At 46.4% G+C, this 22,488-nt stretch overlaps 1 protein-coding gene across 1 annotated transcript in view; it reads right to left on the bottom strand.

Annotated features, from left to right (window-relative positions):
• Nucleotides 1–5,821: 5,821 nt before the first annotated feature.
• Nucleotides 5,822–22,488, bottom strand: part of BANP (BTG3 associated nuclear protein) — a 153,201-nt gene continuing 136,534 nt past the window's right edge. Inside the window, exon 13 of the mRNA XM_059667108.1 lies at nucleotides 5,822–8,161. Within this exon, the coding sequence (XP_059523091.1) occupies nucleotides 8,108–8,161 (54 nt within the window). The 3' untranslated portion in view covers nucleotides 5,822–8,107. The remainder of the gene's footprint in view (nucleotides 8,162–22,488) is intronic.

Here is a 22,488-nt window from a genome sequence, read left to right on the forward strand (position 1 = left end):
GCGGTGACTGCCTCCTTCTAGAGCAGTGGTTCTCAACCTGTGGGTTGTGACCCCTTCAGCGGTCGAACGACCCTTTCACAGGGGTCACCTAAGACCATCCTGCATATCAGGTATTTACATTACGATTCATAACAGTAGCAACATTACAGTTATGAAGTAGCAACGAAAATAATTTTATGGTTGGGTCACAACATGAGGAACTGTATTTAAAGGGCCAGAAGGTTGAGAACCACTGTTCTAGAGTCATGTAAGGGAAGGTGGGAGTGGGGAAAATGAGGCTCCCCAGGCTGCCTGAGGGCACTCTGAGAACCCGAAGGCCTCTCCATGCTCAGGACTCTAGAGTTGGAGGCAAGCCACACCTTCTGCAGAGCCTTTGGACACTTGCAAATTTGGAGACCATTTCAAGAAAAAACAAAACCATGAAAAGGTGCCTTTGCCCCAAGCCAGGCAGCTTCCCTCCTTCTGGAGTCACAGCCTCAAGGCACAGGCCCTGGGACACAAAACCCAGGGGACAGGATCCCAGCCACAAATGTGGGAACAAATACAGGGTCCCGGCAGCTCGTTTCTGTCTTTCCAGCCCAAACCAAGCTCCGGGTCTGGACGGACTGTCCTCCGTGTCCAATGGGAACGACAGATGGCATTTTCCAATCTGGAAGCCTGACCATAGCGGGGACAGATGGACCAATGCCATAGGGCGGTCAGGGAGCCCGGGTTCTTAGCGGTCCACACTGGAGCGGGTAATCCTGCCAATGTTTTCAACAACCAAAAAGCCACTTCCGCCCTCTCTCCCATTACAGCTCAGGCCGCGGAAGGCATGAGGAATCGCCAACACATGGCAATAGCTCACCACAATTTCGCATCAAGCCAGATTTTTACACAAAGCATAATGACTGGGGAGAACTGGGAACTCCTGAAACGGCCCTGGTGAACCCCATCCATTTCCCTTGCTGTCCCGTCTTTCCAGTCCCCTCCAAGCAACCCTGTTAACAATGCGGCCACCATCCTTCCCAGCTATGAAGTTCAAGGCCCAGGGCTGACGGCCAATCCTCCGCCCCCACCTGGTGAGAGCTTTGGGTTGAGCTTGCATGTTATGGAAGAACCTTCCCAGAGAGTTTCAGGAAGCTTATGTGCGGAAACCCTGATTGTCACTTTCGTTCATTGCCCAACTGTATAATGGGAAACAGACATGTCAATAAGCACCAGGAAGAGACCTGCTTTGAAAACTTGCTCAGATGAAGCTGCTGTGAAGCTCACACACACTGTAAAGGCGCTTATCATCGGTACGGCATGCTTAAGGCAGCTTGTGTACAACTGCAAGCTGCTGATCCCCAATTCTGATCCTGGTTAGTTGGGGGGACCCAGCCCTACCTCCATGCTCGGTCGGAAAAGCCGTAATGAGATGCACATTTAGCAAAAAAGTATAGTTAATCGGGTTTGTTTGTGGCATATCCGAACCCGAGTGCTGAGAGACAAGCCTGTCACCAGGGACATGTCACAAAAAGGAAAGAATAAAGCAGTAATTGACAGAAAACCGTAATGAAGGAGGCAGCACTGACTGCGTCAGATCAAAGATAGCAGACAGATCGCTGTTCGTACCAAATGAATCTGCTGTTGAGCTCCTGCATTTGGTCGAACACCCGGACTTTTCAACGGGAAAACAGAATGCTTTGTTTTGCTTAAAGATATTCCCAGGCTGCATTTATCACATAATTGCATGGCAAGTCTGAATGCATTAATAATATTTAAAAATACACATTGCCCAATAGCATCACATCCAAACTCCTAAAGAAAGCGCTTAATTTCCGATGTTCCGGCTGGTGCCGGAGCCGGCTCCCAAGCTAGGGAGCCTGCACTTACCCTGGAGGCAGCGGTGGGTGTCGGCCGCGTGTCCTGCTGTGTGGCGTGTGGCGGGTCTGCTATGTACGCGTCCTCCCTGACTGCATTGGCCCAGGTGCCCGCAGTAGCCGCAGGGCGCTGACTCTGCTCTCCTGGACTGGCTCGCGCTCAGCGGGGAAGTTTCAAGTTCCAGGCAGTCTGGGATTCCCTCTTCCCTCGCACACACTTAACCCTGCTTTTGCCTGGTTAAGAGGGATCTGAGTGAAATCAGCCTTGCACGCTTGGGGACACCGACTGGCTGTGCTTGGGGGCGAAGAACCAACTCTTGGTCTCCATCTGGCTTCCCTGCTGCTTTCTCCGTAATAAACTGGAGCATGTGGGGAAGATGCTTCTTTGCAAGGCTTTTTGGTTTTTTAACCCACTGGACTCTTGCTCCCCTGAAGGAGTCCTCCCTAGGGATGACCAGGCTGCTGGTCTTAGGATGACGGGTGCCCTTTGTGGGGCTCCTTTTCAGGGCCACCTTGGGGAGTTTAGGGCTCAGCTCTCACCCTTGGGCTCAGGGAGGGTGGAGGCCCTGGGGAGAAGCCAGCTGGTAAATTCCAGCCCACTCCCAATTGTCTGCAGATGCTCAGCCTGTCTCCTTCCTTCCAGAGTCCCAGTGTCTGTAACATGTAAATAGCACCCACTGACCAATAAACTCTGAGAAGTGATTTGCGTGCCCAGTGGAGGCCCAGTGGATTGCCAAACATCTGAGCCCACCTCTCCTCTGAGCCCTCACACACCCCTTGGCCCCTGAGTCACCCATTCTGTCCGCTTACCAAGGCGTCCTCGGCTCTCATGAGCTACAGGGAAACTGAGCCATGAGAGCTTGACATGCTGTCATTCACTCCAGAAGTAGGCACTGAGCTCCTACCATGCACTAGCTGGGGGTTCCATGGTGGATGTAGGAAGAGATGACAGCAATGACACACACACTCTCACACACGCTCACTCACATGTGCACGCACTTACACACGCTCACTCACACACTCACACATACACTCACACATGCTCACTCACATAGGTGCACACACCCATGCATGCACACACATGCACTCACACACACATGCACACATGATCTCATCCTTGCTCCTATCTAACTGCGTTGACCGCTTGAGGCCAGCATTACTATGTTTTCCGGTCACACGAGAGTCACACAACCCTCCCAAAGAGTCCCTGGGGTCTCAGATATTCTCTCTTCTTAACTAAGACACCTTCAAGAAGTAGGTGTCAGTAGCCATTCGCTTGGGAGACTGAAAAGACATGTCCCCAATCTCAGTTCTGATTCATGGTTCCAGAACTGACACCCCAAAATTCCAGCCCTTGGAGGCAAATCTCTGGGTCCTCTTTCAGTGGGCTGATGGAGGAAAGGAGAGACACCCTCAGCTCCCACACCACGTGGTCCAGACTGACTGCAGCCAGCTGCCTGGATTCAGATGGGACTTCACCACTTACTTGGCTGTGCCATTAAGGCAAGTTGCTTAACCTCTCTGAACTTCAGTGTATGCATTGCTAAAATTCAGATAACAGTACCCCTCTCACGGGGATGATGTTCAGAATTAAATACTTTAAAACATGTAGTTTTCTTGGAAGTGTTATTACTGAAACTCATATCAGAGATGCCATCATCCCCTGGTCCCATCACAGGGCTTCCTGGGAAGGTCTGGGGGCTGGAGCACCAGAGAAGCAGTCGCAGGCACTCACGCCTGTGACTGCAGCCAATTTGATGTGTATCTGTAGCCCTGAAAATGCTGTTAACCTTTGCCACGGTCATTCTCTGGAATCTCCAGAAGAAATCCAAGATAGCAAATTAGGAGACATTGTGAAATGGGTCAGCAGCAGCCCACTCCACAGGGTTTAAATATAAATGCATATTTAGATATGAGCACTTTATCTAGAATTGATAAAATAAAATATTCAAAATGGAGAACAGTGCATTAAAATATAATCATTAGAAGTTTTAAATCATCTTAATTGATGTCTGAGAAGCAAAGCCTTGTGTCTGGGGTGGGAGTGTGGAGTAAAGACTGAATTGGCTACAGCACCCCACACGTTCAACTTGGGGACGTCTGCATGGTAGTATTATGGGTGGTCTTTATCTTGTTTTTCTGCTTTTCTATCTTTTTGACGTTTTCTACAATGAGCATGGATTTCTCTTATTACCAAAACCCAGACATTTTATAAAATAAAAAAGCCAATTCTGACCTGTCCCTCCCTCATTTTCAGTCATCGATTCTTCCTTTGCAATGTCTTTCTCATTATTTTCAATTTTCTGTCTCAGCTCTTCTCTGCCAGGCAGAAAATGTCCCACCAGCCACCTCTGGCTTCCCAGACAGTGCCCCCTGGTCACTGCCTGGGGCCACCTGCCCACAGTGACCCAGCCCACGATCACATTCTCCCTCCCGTCAACCTGGGGTTACCAGTATCACTGTGCCCGATTCACAGATGGGAACAGTGAGGCTCAGAGAGGGTAAGTGACTTGCCCAAGTCATTCAGCTAGCAGGTGGTAGGGCTGGGACTTGAACCATTTCACACCAAAGCCCTTAGCCATCCCGGGAGGTGAGGCATTCCAGCCCATGGGGCGTAGTTGGAAAGATGCCAAATTTGACCTGCTGCTTCCGTTTCAGGGTTTGTCTGGGTGCTGCCCTTCAGTGTCCTGGCCTCATGACTCACATCCCAGTTGTCTCGAGTGTCATCATCACAGCATCTGGTGGGCAATGAGGGTGTGCAAAGCCCCAGAGGGAATGAATTCATAATCCACTCACTGTGAGCAATGGGGACCCTGCCATGAATGAGAGACAAGTTCCCTGCTCTCCGGAGCTCACACTGTACCAGAGCAGATGAATGAAAAGGCACACAGATGAGGAGCAGGGAAACATCGGATGTGCTGAGTGCTGTGCGTCCGGGCAGAATTCCAACAGGGCCTCTATTTCAGGGGGTGACCAGAAAGGCCCCTCTGAGGAAGGGACAGGAGGGTCCCATGCCAAGTTTGGGACCTGGGATGGTCAGGTTTACGTGTTGGCTCAGCCAGGCTGTCGTCTCGGTGATTCAATCAAACGCTTACCTGGGTGTTGCTGTGAAGGGATTTGTGGACATGGTTAACCTCTGTGTCAGACTTCCGGTAACGGAGACCACCACCTTCCGTAGTGTGTGGGCCACACCCGCTCACTCAAAGACTTTGGGAGAAAAACTGAGGTTTCCACGAGGGAGGAGGAAGTCTGCCTCTGGACAGCGGTGTGGGCTCCCGGTGCTTCCAGCCCTGCCCCATGCACACAGGCTCGCCAGGCCCACAATCGTGGGAGTCAATTCGCTAAAACAAGTTCCTTAGATATGTAAAGCCTCCTATTGGCTCCATCTCTCCATACAAGATGGAAACTTTGTCTGAGTCCTGGGACTCTATTGTCCGAAGGAGCCGTAGGAGTTACTAACACGTTGGACTTCTCTAGCGTGCTTCCTTCTTAATGAGGTTTTGTACAGCTGGGAAACTGCAAGGCAGGTAACAATCGGTTAACTACGGTGCTTGTGGCCATTTCCATTTAAAAGCCAGGCTGGGCATCCTGCCCTCCACAGCACCATGGCACTTTTTCCTGTGGCAAAATGTGATTCAATATAAACCATTTCAGGTTAGACCACCATTTCCAGAAACCTAATTTCCTAAGTTGTGGACTGCCAGTACTTGTTGGATTCTACTTTTTAACCAAGAGCTATTTTGTAAACAAGGTCTGAAAAAACTTTATTAGCGTGACGCTGGTAGATTTAAACCAGTGGTTTCGACTGTAGCTGCACATTCGCCGGGGTAGGCTGGTTTGAGAGGACCAATCCAATCCAGACAGCTGAGCCCGTCACATGACAGCCTCACCAGAAAGTCGGAGATGAAGACAGTGCTGACCTCCCTTCTACATCCATTTGTTGAAAGAGCAAAGGAGCGACAGAAAGCATATTCAAGTACCAAGAGTTATGCTGTTTTCATTAATTTATTATAATTAGAATAAGGCCCTTTACAAATTACAGCTTCATTGTGATGTAACTCACATACCATACATTTCACTGACATGAAGTGTGCGGTTCACAGCTTTTGGTCTTCCACCACTACTATAGGACGAGAAGGCCCCTCTGGCACCTGAGAGGGCATTGTCAGACCCCGACGGGGCAGGAGTTAACGGGGGACTAGCACCACGAACGGAATTCCAGCTGAGAAAGGGCTGGTGGCAGCAGCTGACAGGCGGGGGCTGGGCCACCTGGGCGGGGATTGGGCAGAATCGTTTCACTCCCTTAGGATGGAGTGAAGGCTGGCAGCCTGTCCTGAGCGGCCTTGGCACCAGTCAGAACCCGCTTCCTGACTCCCGAGCACCCTGGCCCACGTTCCTCCCCATGTTCTCTTACTCTGGCACCAGGAGGGCCCCTTTACTTTCAAGGTGAGATGTTGGGGATGGGGGGCCCTGGGGCCTAGGGTACCCATCCAGCCCCGTGGGGTGGGGAGAAAGGTCAGAGCTTGGGGATCTAATCCTGCCTCGTGGAAACCTGCCCTCAGTGCTATGGCTCCAGCCAGGCCGTTCTGCTGCCCAACGAGAAAGGAGGGTGGGACCCTACAGGCCAGAGCACAGTAGTCGGTTGAGCAAATAGTGATCTCTCAGGATGGGAGACAGACTCGGCCCTGCCCAGGCGCCTCAACAAAGGAAATGGGCCAGAGTCAGGAGTGCTTTCCCTGCTGGTTGACACATCCAGGTGGAGACAGGCGCACCTGCAGCAGCAGAGGGAAGGCAGGGCCGGCGAACACTGACTCACTGGACGTGCCGATTAGGACTTGAATCTCTCCGTCCCTCCCTTGCTCTCCAGCAGGGGTGGGGGACTTTTTTAATGCCAAGGGCCATCTGGATATCTATAACATCATTTTGGGCCACACAAAATTATCAAAAACTAGCCTTCTATACTTGGTTAAACATTTACTTAACTCACCCCTAATGCCCTGGCAGGGCCAGAGCCAGTAGTCGGCAAACTGCAGCTCGGCAAACCGCGGCTCGTGAGCCACAGGAAGCTCTTTGGCCCCTTGAGTGTGGCTCTTCCACAAAATACCGACTTCTGTGCATGGGCCACGAAGTTTCAATTGCACTGTACGTGCGCACCCGCACGTGGTATTTTGTGGAAGAGCCACAGTGAAAGGGCCAAAGAGCCGCATGTGGCTCACGAGCCGTGGTTCGCCAACCACGGGGCCAGACCAAATGATTTCTTGGGACTTCTACGGCCCGTGGGCCAGATGTTCCCCACCCCTGCTCTACCGCAAGTCCAGGGAGCAGAAGGCACTGCCAGTCCACAAGCAAGGGTGTAGGGATGTCTTCTGGAGTGAAGCTGGGGGCTCCAACATGCCCCCAGCAAACAAGGAGTCTGGGCCCCCCAGGGACACAGGACGGCGTGTTCTCTCCTTTCTGCACTGTCCTGGAGCCAAGTCCAAGCTGTTCTGCCAAAACATCCTCTCCTCTCACCTCCACAGGCTTCACTGGAGAAACTACCACCCTGCCCTCCGACCCGGCCCTCAGTCAGGAGTCAAGAATTCGGTGGCTGACGCCCAAGCCACAGGTCAAGGAACCATTCTCTCATCGATGCACAGGAAGGGTTTTCAACTTTTGCTCTTATAAAGAGCACAGCAAAGGCTAGAAATCTGTTCAGAGAGCCTCAATGGCAAATTGAGTTCTGCCGCTCATCCAGGTTTCCCGGTGAGCCAGGGCTCCCTCCATCTAATTACAGGCTTGAGGGAGATGCTTCTTCCGGGCCTGGAATCCTGCTCTGGATCGAGTGAGGAATGCTGTACATCAATGAAGTGAAAACACAGATCGCTTGACAAGGGAAGCCAGCCAGCCAGTGGCTGACTGGGGAAAACTCACTGGCAGATAAAGATGGATAAAGTGTGTGCGCGAGTGAATGCATTGTGCGGGTGTACATTTGTGTGAGTGTGGACTCACATACACACATTTATCTGTACACACACGCACACACACTCATGCTCACACTCACACTCACGCCCTGTTCTGGTCACTGGGAGGGCTGGGTCTGGACATCAGGAGCAGGAGCACCCCCAGCACCCAGATCGTAGTTTCTAAATACCATCTTCCTCTAACAGTGACCAGGATTCCTTGGAGAGACAGCCAATTCCAGTCTGAGCAGGAAAAATACCAGATGCTTCTGGAACACCTTGACACATCAGATGGCTGGGAAGCCATCAGGAGCCGGGGCACCATCAGTGCCCGGAGAGCCAGCTGGACGGGGCGTACTGAGAGCAACAGATGACACCCTGTTGAAAAAAAGTGTAAATCATGAGTTCCTACTCAGACAAAGACAAACAAGGGAAAGTCTGGGGAAGCATGAGATGTTTATGTAGTTTTCAAGGACTTTTCTACAAAATACTTATTTATAATAAAGAGGGAAAGTCACTTTGCAGGGGAGAGGCCTAGCAGACATCATGTTAATTAAACAATCAATGTTCACATGGCCAGTAATGAGACAAATTAAAAAGTTACCCCATCCCCCATGGACGCACAGAGAGGCACAGCTCCACTTCCTGCCATTCCTACCCAACTGGAATCTCATCTCCAGGAGACACCAGACCTGGTGTGAAACCCAGTGCCAAGGTGGAGCACGTGGGAACAGATGAGAAAGTTGCAGAGACTAAAGGAAGGGGATCGAAGCTGTGTGACAATCCTGTGCCAAGCACAGATGGACCCTCTGCTCCCCGGCCAGGCTGGGATGGGCTCAGACGGACTGCGTCTCTTTCTGAATCTGACCCACACTGAGGCTTGTGGAAGGCCTGTGTCTGAAGGGGACACAAGCCAACGTGCTTGGAGATGGTGGCTGGCCCCCACCCTACGCCGCGTTTCCTGCACACGGGTAGTGCTCTCTGCGGGGCACTCCCTCGCCTTTGCATGGAGCTGCTGTCTCATCCATGTGTCCCTGGGTGTGAAGGCTAGTCCTTCCACTCCTCACCTCTGCTCATTTCTCCGCTCCCTCTCCTGATCTGAGCAACTCCCCCTCCCCCACCCCCCACACACATACACATACCGTATGTGGCACATTCTGCTGCCTGGAGTTTCACCCTAGAGGAGGGCCCAGGGCTAGGGCAACGATGAGGACTTCCCAGGGAGAGGGTCATCGAAGAGGAACCCCTAGGGCCATGGGTCTGAGCAAGGCCCCAAGAGACAGGCATGTCCTTTGTACCCTGAGCATCCACAGGAGGTCCCTGACCTAGTCCATCCACTGCCCACGCCTCCAGTAAATGCTGCATTACAGATGCCAGGGTGAGAACACCCCTTGGGCCAGGGCGCCCCTCCACACACTTCTCCCCTCTGCCCTTTTATGTTACTCTACTGTCACCCCCACATAAGGATAGGAAGCCAGCTGGGCCCTGAGGGTGCCTGGCCTTGCTAGGGAAATGGAGCCTTTATTTTATTTTATTAAATATATTTTTATTGATTTCAGAGAGGGAGGAGGAGAGACAGAAACATGAATGATGAGAGAGAATCATTGATCGGCTGCCTCCTGCATGCCCCCCTACTGGGGATCAAGCCTGCAACTCGGGCATGTGCCCTTGACCGGAATCGAACCAGGGACCCTTCAGAATGCAGGCCAATGCTCTATCCACTGAGCCAAACCAACTAGGGCGAAATGGGAGCCTTTAGTGCACTCCCTCCCTCTCTTTTCCCCACACCAACTCCTGCACCAGCAGGCCCTGCCTCCACCCAGTAGGTGCCAGTTGCACCCCCTCCCCAATGTGACAAACAAACATGTCTTCAGACATTGACCCATGTCCTATGAGAGGAAGAGAGCCCACCCTTGTCCACAGTTACCCGCAAAGCTCCAGCTCTGTGGCTTATTGGCAAAATGACTCCACCAGCTGAATGGGGAGGCGGTGGGGGCTGGGGCCTGGGAGCTCCAGGTATCCAGGCAAGTCCCCTGGGCCTGTGGAGGCCTGGTCCCAGCTGGCTGGTGAGAGAAGCATGAGAAGAAAGCAAACTTCGTTGGGGACACAAGAGGTCTATCTGCAGGGTTTGTGATAAACTCCAGCAGAGCCCAAATACAGGCTTTCCTTGTCATCAGTAGCCCACAGCCTGAGTCAGCTACGCCCACAGCACTGAGATCGTTCTTGAAAACCCCAATCACAGACAAGGTGAAAGCTGGAGGAAGTGAGTGAGAGGGAGCTGGTTGGCTGTGATAAGCGAGGGGGCTCAAGGGGTTCTGGGGCTGCCCCAGGCCTGTGGCCAGCATGAGGTCCTCCCTTAGGTATGCTGCCCTGGGCCCAGCAAAGGGAGCCTGGGAGTCCATGGAGAAGCCTTGACCCACACCCACTCAACCTGGCTGGGAGCCAGGGGCCCCTGTGTGATCACACCCGGAGGGCCTCACAGGGAGCAGTCAGCAGCCAGGGCAGCGAGGGAGCAAGGCCTCATGGCTCACCTTCTCCTGACAGCCTGGTGGCCCGAGCAAGGCTGGAAGGACATGGTCAAATAGAGCTATCTGAAGGCGATATTTAAGCCAGACCAGCCCATGGGCAGGCGAGTGCTGGGCAAGGATCTCCAGGAGGCCTTCTGGGTCCATTTCCCATGGCAGGCAGGGCCAAGAGTGGAGCACAGGCCTGTCCAGGAGAGAGGCTGCTGCTTGTCCCCCCCAAAAAGGGGCCCCAGCTCTGGGGTTCACATCCACTCAGGGTTCAGGCAGTGGTGACGCATGGCTTGTGAGCAGAGGGGTCAGAGGGATGGCGCACAGGAACCAAGCTGGCAATCAGACCTCTGCCCACACTCCAGTCCACATCCGTGGCCCTTCTCCTTGGGCCCTTCCACCACCCAGCTCTCCCAATCTTTCTCTCTGAGAAAACAGGGAGTTGGTGACAAGATGGAGAACAAATTCAGGTTATGTAATTTGGGAGGATCTTTTCAAGAAAAGCAATACAAAATCACAGATACCAGACTCGGCACAACGGTGAATGCTTAGCTACTGCTCTCTGGGTGCCCTGAGGACGATTTGATGATCACATGATGACTGACTTGGGAAAGTGGAATTTTTCTGCCCAGAGGCTGCAACACCAGCCACAGACCTCTCCCACTGTCTTGGGCCAAATCGGTAATAGTCTACCTTTCCTTGAGAGTTTTGCTCACTCCTTTCAACTTATGCTAATCCTATTTTTTAAGCCCCATAAGACATTATTTTCCTTATAGTTTCAGTTTTTAGACTACGCACACATTTACCACTTTCTCTGCTCTCCTTTCCTTCCGCATCTCAGGTCTTCCATCTGGGATCACTTTCCCTTTGACAAAAGTATAGTCTTTAAAACTTCTTTTAGTGCTTGTCTACTGGTGGCAAACTTTTCTCTTTTGTGTGTTTTATTTTTTTAAAAAGTGTAAATTGAAGAATGACAGAGATAAGTTGCAACCATAGCACTCCTTCTTACAACGTGAGTGCCCTCAAAAACACAAGGACGCCAGGCTCTGCCTCCCAGGAGGCCCACACTACGCACATGCAACTCATCCGTGTGACTGCGGGAGCGACAATGTGTTCACTTCCATGGCTGTTCCGTATCCCGTGGAATGAGTCGACCGTGAAGAGTTGTCCTTTCTGCCCTGGTGGGCGTACTCAATGGTTAGAGCACCAGCCCACGCACTGAAGAGTCACAGGTTTGATCCCCAGTCAAGGGCACGCACCTGGAATGCAGGTTTGTCCCCAGCCCTCTTCTGGCGCGTGAGGGAGGCAACCAATCGATGTGTCTCTCTCGCATTGGTGCTTCTCTCTCTCTCCTCCCTCCTTCCACTCTAAAAAATCAATGGAAAAAATATCAAAATACCTGGTGAGACTTAACAACAAGAACAAAAAAGAGTTGCTCATTCTGCTAGTGATGGGCATCTGAGGATTTCCCGTTGGGGCTCACAATCCGCTGCTGGGGCCGTCCTGCGTGTCTTCAGAAGCACATGTGCCGAGTTCTTTTGGACAGAGCCCGGGAGGCTGTTGGACGATCATGTGCATGTGCTCACTTCGGCAGAAGGCGCCTCACTGTTTCCTCAGTGGTTTTATCAATTCCCACCCTCCCTTTAAGGCAGCGGTTCTCAACCTGTGGGTCGCGACCCCTTTAAATACATCCTGCATATCAGATATTTACATTACGATTCATAACAGTAGCAAAATTACAGTTATGAAGTAGCAACGAAAATAATTTTATGGTTGGGGGTCATCACAACATGAGGAACTGTATTGAAGGGCTGCGGCATTAGGAAGGTTGAGAAGCACTGCAAGGCATAGGAGGCCCCCAAGTTCACCTACCTCAGTATTGTTAGTCTTTTAAATCTTAGCCATTCGGAAAGTATCTCGTGGTGGTTTTGATTTGATCAGTGAGGTTGAGCCACCTTTTCAGATATTTATTGACCATTTTGAGATCTTTTCGTGTTACATGTTTGTTCATGTGTTCATGCCTTTTGCCTTTTGGGGGGTGAAGTGGGGGACAAAAATTAATTAACCATTAAATAATTCAGCAGTAACAAATGACTGAGAGTTACAATCCTCATTTCTGAAAATGACCAGGACGGCTTTCCCTCCTCCATCTCCATTCCTTCTTTTGTAGGCTTCCTGGCAGCACGCCTGTGCTTGGTCCATCTACACATGGAGTTGTGTATCTGTATTACCTTACAGGTAATAAAAACCTGATTACCTCTCATAAATAAGTCCTTTATTGGTTAAAAGGATAGCAAATATCCATCCCACTCTGGCTTGATTTTCTGTCCTCGTTTACTAATGCTGTCTCTGATGAACCAAAGTTCTCAATCAGAATGAACGCCAATTTGCCAGTCTTTTCCTTTATAGTCAGTACTTTTTTTTTTTAAATCCTCATCTGAGGAGTGAGGATATTTTTTCCATTGATTTTTTAAGAGAGAGTGGAAGGGAGGGGGGAGGGGAAAAGAGAGAGAAACACCTACGTGAGAGAGATACATCAATTGGTTGCCTCCTGCTCATGCCAAGACTGGGACTAGGAATCGAACCTGCAACCCTTCAGTCTGTGGGCCGATACTCCAGCCACTGAGCAAAACTGGCCAGGTCTATCGTCAGTCCTTCTGCATTCAGTTTAAAACACCTTTGCTAACTCCAAGGCCATGAAGAAATCTTAGTTTCTCCTAAAAAATTTGTTTCCTTTCACAGTTTCTCTGTAACTGATTTTGTGTAACTTATGAGATGGGGATTCATAATTGTTTCCTTACGAATATCTAGTTGACCTGGAACCACTTATTAGCAACAGTGCCTTTCCTCTCTGAGCTGCAGTGTCTCCTGCATCGCCCACCAGAAAGCTGCATGAGGGGGTCTGTTTTCAGGCTCCGTATCCTGCCCATTGCCCTCTGGACAGAATGATTCTCACACTAACACTGCTTTGCTTTCTAGGAGCACGGCAGTCCTCCAAAGTCGTCCAAAGTCTTCAACACCATCTTCACTATTCTTGGCCTTTTGCATTTTTCAAATACATTACAGAATAAGTATGTCAATTTCTAGAAAAATCGGTGCTTGAATTTCGGTTGGAATAGCACTGAATCCACCATTTAGGGAAGAATTGACTTTTTTACAATATTAAGGCTTGCAATCCACAAACATGCCCTACACTTACATTTCTTAGGTTTTCTTCACTTTTCTTCAATAATATTTCACAGCTTTCTGTCTCAGCTATCTTTTGTTAGATTATTTCTATGTGGAAGTGTCTGGAAGGTTATCATAAATAAAATTTATACGTGATTATTGTTTCTGATATTTAGAAATACAACTGATTGGCCAATGTTGAGCATGAGTCCAGCAATCTTGCGAAAGTCACTCATTGCTTTTAATATTTTGCTTTTGGATTTCTTTGGCTTTTCTTTATAAATAATCACATCATCTGCAAAAAAAAAAAATCAGTTTCATTTCTGGCTTTTCAAGTCTTATACCTTTAAATCTTTTATGGCTAGGTTCTGCGGTGCAGTGCCCAGCAGAAGTGGCGTTGGGCAACCATCCTTGGCTTAGTCCCACCTCAGGGACAAGCTTTTGCTATTTCACAGTTTTGTGGGATGTTTGTCACAGATTTCTGATTTGATCAGATTAGGGAAGTTCCTTTCCATTCCTGGTTTACTAACAGCTCTATTAATCATGAATGGGTGTGGAGTTGTACAAATGACTTTTCTGCTTTTATTGAGATGATCATGTAGTTTATTTCTTTGTTGATGAGATGAACACATTTGTTACTTTTTAAAAATATTACACAAAACTTAAATTCCTGAAGCCAACCCAACTTGTCCATGACATATTATCACTCAATATCACTGAATCCGCTTGCTCATACCTTGCTTAGAATGATTGTCTGGGATTTTCAAGAGAAACACTGTCCTATAACTTTCTTTCTCTCTCTTTTTTTTGTAACATACTTCTCAGGTTTAGATTTCAAGGTTATATTGCTTCATAAAACAAGATGGGACATGAACCTCTTTTTTTGTTGTTGTTCTGTGGAAGAGTTTATAACAGATTGCTGTTCTTTCTTAAACATTTCAAACATTTAACTTCAGTGAAGTCATCTGAGCCTGGAGTTTTTCTTGTGACAAGATTTTAAATTATAGGTTAAGATTACCTGAAGATAGACACTATGAAGAGTGACCTCAGCAAAATGGCAGAATAGGAGTTTCTGGTGCTCATCTGCTCCCAGAAACATTAATTTGAACAGCTATCCATGCATGGAAATGCCTTCAGAAGAGCTAAAGATTCCATGTGAGAGATTACAGCTCCTGGGTTAAGCCCAGATAAGAAAAGTCACATTGAAGAGGATAAAAAAGACAGTTTCATGTTGTCACCCCTCCCCCCAGGCCCAGGCAGCCCAGCACAGAGAGACACCCTCCACAAAAGGGAGTATCCAACTTCACCATGGACTCCAGGATGAGCTCATAGGTGCCAGGTTTGTCCCAGTGAGCCTAGATTCCAGGCCCAACCCTGTGGACCCAAGCCCCAGACCTGCTCACCTGCTTACCCAGGCACCAGGGTGGCCTACCCAAGAACTCCACTCAGGTTCCTGGATGGGCAAAGTGGTGTAGGACTTTCCCTGCCACAGTCAGTCTGTGAAGACTGGAAGAGGTGCCTACTTCTTCAAATGTGCAACATTTGAAGAATCATGAATAATCAAAGAAAACTGATACCACAAAAGGAAGCTAATAAAAACTCCAATGACTGACTCTAAGAAATACAGATCTATGAAGTATCTGAAAAGAATTCAGAATAACCTTTTAAAGGAATTCAGTGAACTAAATACACACACAGATAGCTAATTAAACAAAATTAGGAAAATGAACAAAATGACAAGTTCAATAAAGAAACAAAATAAACATGTTTTTATAAAAAACACAACTTGCAGAAATCCTAGAGTTAAATAAGATGTCTGAAATGAAGAATCTGAGAGAGAGCGCTTCAATAACAGACTGGATAAGCAGAAGAATTAGTGAACTAGAAGACAGGCCATTTGAATCATCCAGAAAGAGGAGCAAGAAGAAAAGGAATAAAGGAAGCCTAAATGAATTACGGGATATCATTAAAAGAAAAAATACTAGATATTATGGAAGCACCAGGAGGAGGAGGGAGAAAGGGGTAGAGAGCTTATTTTAAAAAAATAGTGGCTGAGAATTTCTCATATCTGGGGAGAGTTTTAGATATCCAAGTTCATAAAGCTCATTGATTTTGCCCACTCTGCCAAATTTCAACCCAAAATGATTTTCAGCAGGACACATTATAATAAAACTATTTAAAATCAAAGATAGAGTTTTAAAAGGAACAAGAGGGAAAAAATTCTCACAGACAGGGGAGCCCCAGAAGGCTATAAGTACATTTCTCAGCAGAAACTATGGAGGCCAGGAGAAAGTCGGGTGATGTATTATTCAAAATGCTGAAAGGAAGAAGCTGCTAGAAGAATACCTGGCAAAGTTGTCCTTCAGACATGGAAGAGAGATAAAGGCTTTCCTAAACAAATAAAAACAGAGGGAGTTCATCACCACTAGACCTGTCTTATAAAAATGCTAAAGCAGTTCTTCAAGCTGAAATAAAAGGACACTAAATAGTAACATAAAAACAGACAAAAATAAAAATTTTACACTGGTAAAGGTAAGTATATAGTCAAATTCAGAATACTCTAATATAATGGTGTGTTAATCACTTAACTCTGGTGTAAAAATTAAAAGACAAAATTATTAAAAATAAGTACAGTTACAATAATTTGTTAATGGATACAGAATATAAGATGATATAAACAGCAACATTGAAAACAAAAAAATTGAGAGCAAGGAAATAAAAGTGTAGTAAGGTTTTTGTATGAGATCAAAGTGGTTATCAGCTTTGAAAAGACTGTTATATTTATAAGGTGTTTTATGTAAGTCTCATGGTAACCACAAAGCAAAAACCTACAGAAGATACACAAAAGGTCAAAAGAAGGGAATCAAAACATACCACTACAGAAAATCATCAACTCACAAAAGAAGATAGTGAAAGAGGAAGAAAAATAAACAATGAAATAGCCAAAAACAATATGGCATTATTAAGTCATTACCTATCAATAACTACTTTAAATGTAAACAAGTAAAATCTCCAATGAAAAAAGGCATCAAGTGGCTGAATGGATTTAAAAAAACCACACCTTAATTGTATGCTGTCTACAAAGTGACTCATTTCAGCTTTAAGGATACATAGGCTCAAAAGGAAAGGATGGAAAATATATGGAATGAAAATGGAAAAGAAAAGGCAGCAGGGGTGGCATGGACTTTAAGTCAAAAACTGTAACAAGAGACAAAGGTCATTATATAATGTCTAGAGGCCCAATGCACAAAATTCATGCAAGAGTAGGCCTTCTTTATCCTGGCTGCCGGCACCAACTTTCCTCTGGCACCCAGGACTCAGGCTTCCCTCACAGCCCAGGCTTCATCAGGAAGGTTGTCCGGAAGGATGTCCGGTTTAATTAGCATATTACGCTTTTATTATTATAGGCTAGAGGTCCGGTGCATGAAATTCTTGCACTGGGGGGTGAGGGGAGTTTCTCTCAGCCTGGCCTGCACCCTCTCACAGTCCAGGAGCCCTCGGGGATGTCTGACTGATGGCTTAGGACTGCTCCCTATGGGGAGCGGGTCTAAGTTGGCAGTCGGACATCCTTAGTGCTGCCACAGAGGCAGGAGAAGCTCCCACCACTGCCGCTGCGCTCACCAACCATGAGCCCAGCTTCTGGCTAAGCAGCACTCCCCCTGTGGGAGGGCACTGACCACCAGGGGACAGCTCCTGCATTGAGTGGGATTGGGCCGAAACCAGCTCTCCGACATCCCCCAAGGGGTCCCAGAATGCGAGAGGACGCAGGCCAGGCCAAGGGTCCCCAGCAGTGCATGATTAGAGCCAGGGAGGGATGCGGGAGGATGGCCAGCCGGGGAGGGACTGCAGGAGGGCTGCAGGGTGTGTCTGGCCCATATCACTCAGTCCTTATCGGCTGGACCCCAGCAGCAGGCTAACCTCCCAGTTGGAGCATCTGCCCCCTGGTGGTCAGTGCATGTCATAGCGAGCGGTTGAGCGGCCTTAGCATATCATTAGCATATTATGCTTTGATTGGTTGAACGGCCGACTGGACAACCAGACACTTAGCGTATTAGGCTTTTATTATATAGGATAAGGGGGTTAATTCAGCAAGAGGATATAACAAGTGTAAATGTACACTGAGTGGCCAGATTATTATGACCAGCCCATCAGTACTTCATTGACACTTCCAAAAATACTGAATATTGAAAACTTCCTAAGCCAATACTCTCAAGATTTTATTATTATTGTTATTTGCATAACTAATTCACTTCATTGTACTGATGGGGTGGTCATAATAATCTGGCCACTCAGTGTATATATTGCTCATAGTGCTAGTTTCTGAAAAGAAAGACACAACTGGCAAACCTTTAGCTAGACTAAGAAAAAGAGATAGAAGACACAAATACATATAATCATAAATGAGAGAAAACATTACAACTGATTCAATAGAAATACAAAGGATCATAAGGGATGACTATGAATAATCATACACCAACAAACTAAACTAGAAGAAATGGTTGGAAAATTCCTAGAAACAAGACTGAATCAAGAAGAAATAGCCCAGCCAATGTGGCTCAGTAGTTGAGCATCAACCCATGAACCAGGAGGTCACAGTTCAATTCCTGGTCAGGGCACGTGCCCAGGTTGCAGGCTCAATCCCCAATAGGAGGAGTGCAGAAGGCAGCCAATCAATGATTCTCTCTCACCACTGATTTTTCTATTTCTCTCTCTCCCTCTCCCTTCCTCTCTCAGAAATCAATAAAAACCTTTTTTTAAAAAGAAGAACTAGAAAATTTGAAGGTACCATTAATGAGTAAGGAGGATAAACATTAATCAGAAACCTCCCAACACAGAGAAGCCCAAGACCAGAGGGCTTCACTGGTGAATTCTACCAAACATTTAAAGAACAGTTAAGGCCAATCCTTCTCAAACTCTTCCAACAAATTAAAGAGGGGGAAATACTCCCAAACTCATTTTACAAAGCCAGCATTACTCTGATACCAAAGCCAGATGAGGACACTACAAGAAAACTACAAGTCACTTATATGCACATATGTATAACCCGTGGACACAGACAATGGTGTGGTGAGGGCCTGGGGGGAGGAAGGGATGGGAAAGGGCTAGAAGAGGTTAATGGGGGCAAAAGGAGGACCTATGTAATACTTTCAACAATAAGAAAAAAAGAAAATTACAAGTCGATATTCCTGATGAAAAAAGATGAAAAAATTCTCAATAAAATACAAGCAAACCAAATTCGACAGCACATTAACCCCTAGAGTGCTGGGGAGCGCGATCGTGCTCCTCCTGTCTTTCGCCAAAAGTGCCGGGAGCGCTATCAAAGCTTCGAAATGGCGTCCAGTTCTAAGTCTGCTTTTATTAGTGATGATGATATTGCTAAATATGTCAATGTAGTAAAGGTTTCCTTAAGTTTTTGAATATGTAACTTCATTTACTTGCAATTCATAATTTTTTCCCCTAAACTGCTGTAAAATCAGCAAAAATGCCTTGGCAATTTTAGCATAGTTCCTAGGATATTGGTTGACACTCAAAGGGTTAATATGATGATACACCATGATCAAGTGGGATTTGTCCCTAGGATGCAAAGATGATTCAACATATGCAAATCAATAAATGTGACATACCATATTAATAGAATGAAAAATATCATATGATCATCTCAATAGATGCAGAAGCATTTGACAAAATACAATATCCTTCATGATAAAAATTCTCAACAAATACAATGTAGAAGGAACATACTTCAATATAATAAAAGCATATATGACAAACTCAAAGCTGACATCATATTCAACAGTGAAAAGTTGAAAGCAATTCCTCTAAGATCAGGAATAAGACAAGAGTGCCCACTCTTGTCACTTCTATTCAACATGATACTTGACGCCCTTGTCAGAGCAATCAAGCAAGAAAAAGAAAAGGCATCCAAATCAGAAAGGAAGAAGTTAAACTGTCTGTTTATATATGATATGATCTATAGAGAAAATCCTAAAGATCCCCCCCAAAAAACTGTAACATAAACAAATTCAGTACATTTGCAGGATACAAAACCAACATCCAAAAATCCGTTGCATTTCTATACACTAAGAACAAACTATCTGAAAAAGAACTAAATAAAACAATTTCATTTATAATCGCATGAAAATAATAAAATTCTTAGGAATAAATTTAACCAAATCTTTCAAGGAGGTGAAAGATTTCTACACTGAAAATTTTAAGACATTTATGAAAAAAAATTAAAGAGAAATAAATGGAAAGATATGCCATGTCTATGAAACAAATATTGTTTAAAATGTCCATACTAACTAAAGCCATCTACAGATTCACTGCAATCCCTATCAAAATTATAATGATGGAAATAGAAACAAAATCCTAAAATTCTCAATGGAACCACAATAGACCCAAAATAGCCAAAGCAATTTTTAAAAAGAAAACAAGGCTGGAGATATCACAATTCCTGGTAGCAAACTATACTACAAAGTTATAGTAATCAAAACAGTATGGTACTGGCATAAAAATAGACTCATAGAACAATGAAACAAAACCAAGAGCCCAGAAATAAACATATATAAACTAATATTTCACAAGGGAACCAAGAATATACTATGGGGAAAAGACAGTTTCTTCAATATATGGTAATGAAAAAACTGGATATTCACATGCAAAAGAATGAAATTGGACCCCTATCATAAAACCACTCACAAAACGCTGACTCAGTCAGGTGTTGTAAGGCTCTGAGGAGTGGTGGTGAGGACACCAAGTGCACCTTGGATGGCATGGGTCCAACACGGCCATGGTGGGCACGCTGGTGAGGAAGGTGGAGGACTATGTCCGGAGCAAGGATTTCCAAGACTACCTCATGAATATAAAATATATTTAGGGAACACTGTGGCCCTGCTTTAGAAAGCTAAACCAGCTACGCGGCACCTAGAAGAGTCTGCAAGTTGCCTCTGAGCTTTCATGGCTTAGGTGCAGCCATCAGAAAAGAAACCATAGAAGAGCTATTGCCTGAACAGTCCTCTTAATCATTTGTGACCTGGGATATTGAGCTCTTAGGTTGTCAGAATTCCAGTTCATGCGGCAATCTGTATCATTCTGGTTTAGCCAGATAGCAGGAAAATCTTGGGAAAGGACAACAGTGCAGGGACAAACTTCCCCCAAACACATGTCTGCACCAGCCAGAGTACCTGTAGCATAGTTTGCATGACCTGGTTGGGGTTGAGCCTCACAGCCAGCCAGCCTGAGAGGAGATCCCACCCACAAATGGGGCAACAACAATCAAGACCCAATTATAACAGAAGAGCACAAATAACCCACAAATGGGACACTCGTAGAACATCCAGCTCAGTAGTTTAAGGAGATTGCACCACTGGGTCCCACAGTACATTTACAATAAAAGGCCACCACATGAAGACTGGGAGTCATAGCAATTCTATCTAATACATAGAAACAAACACAAAAAGACAACTAAAATAGGGAGACAAAAAAAAACAAACAAAAAACCACCCCCAAATGAAAGAAAAGGAGGAATCTTCAGAAAAAATAACTAAATGAAATGGAGATAAACAATATATCAAGACTGGAAGATGGCTGCCATTGGGAAGGCAGACTGCAAGATAGTGCGTGAGTGAGAGAATGAAGGGAGAGTGTGTGGTCACATGGGGAGTGTTTGTTTGTGAGTTGAGGGACAGCTATACTCCAGGGGACTGCGGGGGATTGCCAGACAGGGCTCCCCTGACCGGACAGCTTCCACTGATGCTGGGATCCTTCCCGGAGCTACCAGCTCTGATGCGAAGACCATGCCATCTTGAAGGGGAGAGTGGATGTTGTTGGAAGTCTGAAGGGCCCAGGAATCTACAACAACAGCACCCAGCAAACAGCTGCAAACCCAGGAGCATCAGACCCCAAGAGGAGCGGGCACGCGGATTTGGAGGAGCTCTGCACCCCCTCATGGAAAGGGCAAATTTTGCCTGGGATAAGGAGAGAGAGAGAACTACATAACCAGACACCCGGAGAAGAGAGATCATGGGGAGACAAAGACACAGCCTGCATATGAAAGAAAAACAGGCATCAGCAGAAAAGGAAGTAAACAAAATGGAGGTAAGCAACCTGTCAGAGAAAGAATTCAGAGAAATGGTCATAAGGTGGATGAAAAGAATGGAAGACAAATTCAACAATATGTGTAAGAACCAAGAGGAAATGAAGAAGAACCAAGAAGAAATGAAAAATGACATCACTGCTATAAAGAACTCAATAGAAAGCATCAACAGTAGACTAGAAGAAGCAGAGGACTGCATCAGTGAGCTAGAAGACAAGGTAGGAAAAAATACCCAAGCAGAGCAGCTTCTAGAAAAAAAAATTAAAAAGCAGGAGGAGAGCCTAAGAGAACTTTGGGACAACATGAAATGAAACAACATCCACATAATAGGGGTACCAGAAGGAGAGGAAATTGAGGAAGGAATAGAAAACCTGTTTAACGAAATAATGACAGAAAACTTCCCTGACATAGGGAAGAATAAACTCACACAAATCCAAGAAGCTCACAGAGTCCCAAAGAAAATGAACCCTAAAAGACCGACGCCAAGGCACATTATAATTAAATTGGCAAACTCCAACGACAAAGTAAGAATCTTAAAAGCGGCCAGAGAGAGACAGAAAGTTACCTACAAAGGATCCCCCATCAGACTAGTAACTGATTTCTCAACAGAAACACATCAGGCAAAAGGGAATGGAATGAAATATACGAAGTCATGCAAATCAAGGGTCTGAAATCCAAGAATACTGTACCCATTGTGACCTTCTCAGATCACAATGGCATAAAACTGGAAATCAACTACAATAAAAACAATCCAAAAAAAAATCAAACACCTGGAGGCTAAATAGCATGCTATTAAACAATAACTGGGTTACCAGAAAGATCAAAGAAGAAATAAAAAACATCATGGCAACAAATGACAGTGAAAACACAACAATTCAAAACCTATGGGACACAATGAAAGCAGTCTTGAGAGGGAACTTCATAGCTCT

This window comes from Myotis daubentonii, chromosome 15, assembly GCF_963259705.1.
Source record: "Myotis daubentonii chromosome 15, mMyoDau2.1, whole genome shotgun sequence".
Classification (NCBI taxonomy): domain Eukaryota; kingdom Metazoa; phylum Chordata; class Mammalia; order Chiroptera; family Vespertilionidae; genus Myotis; species Myotis daubentonii.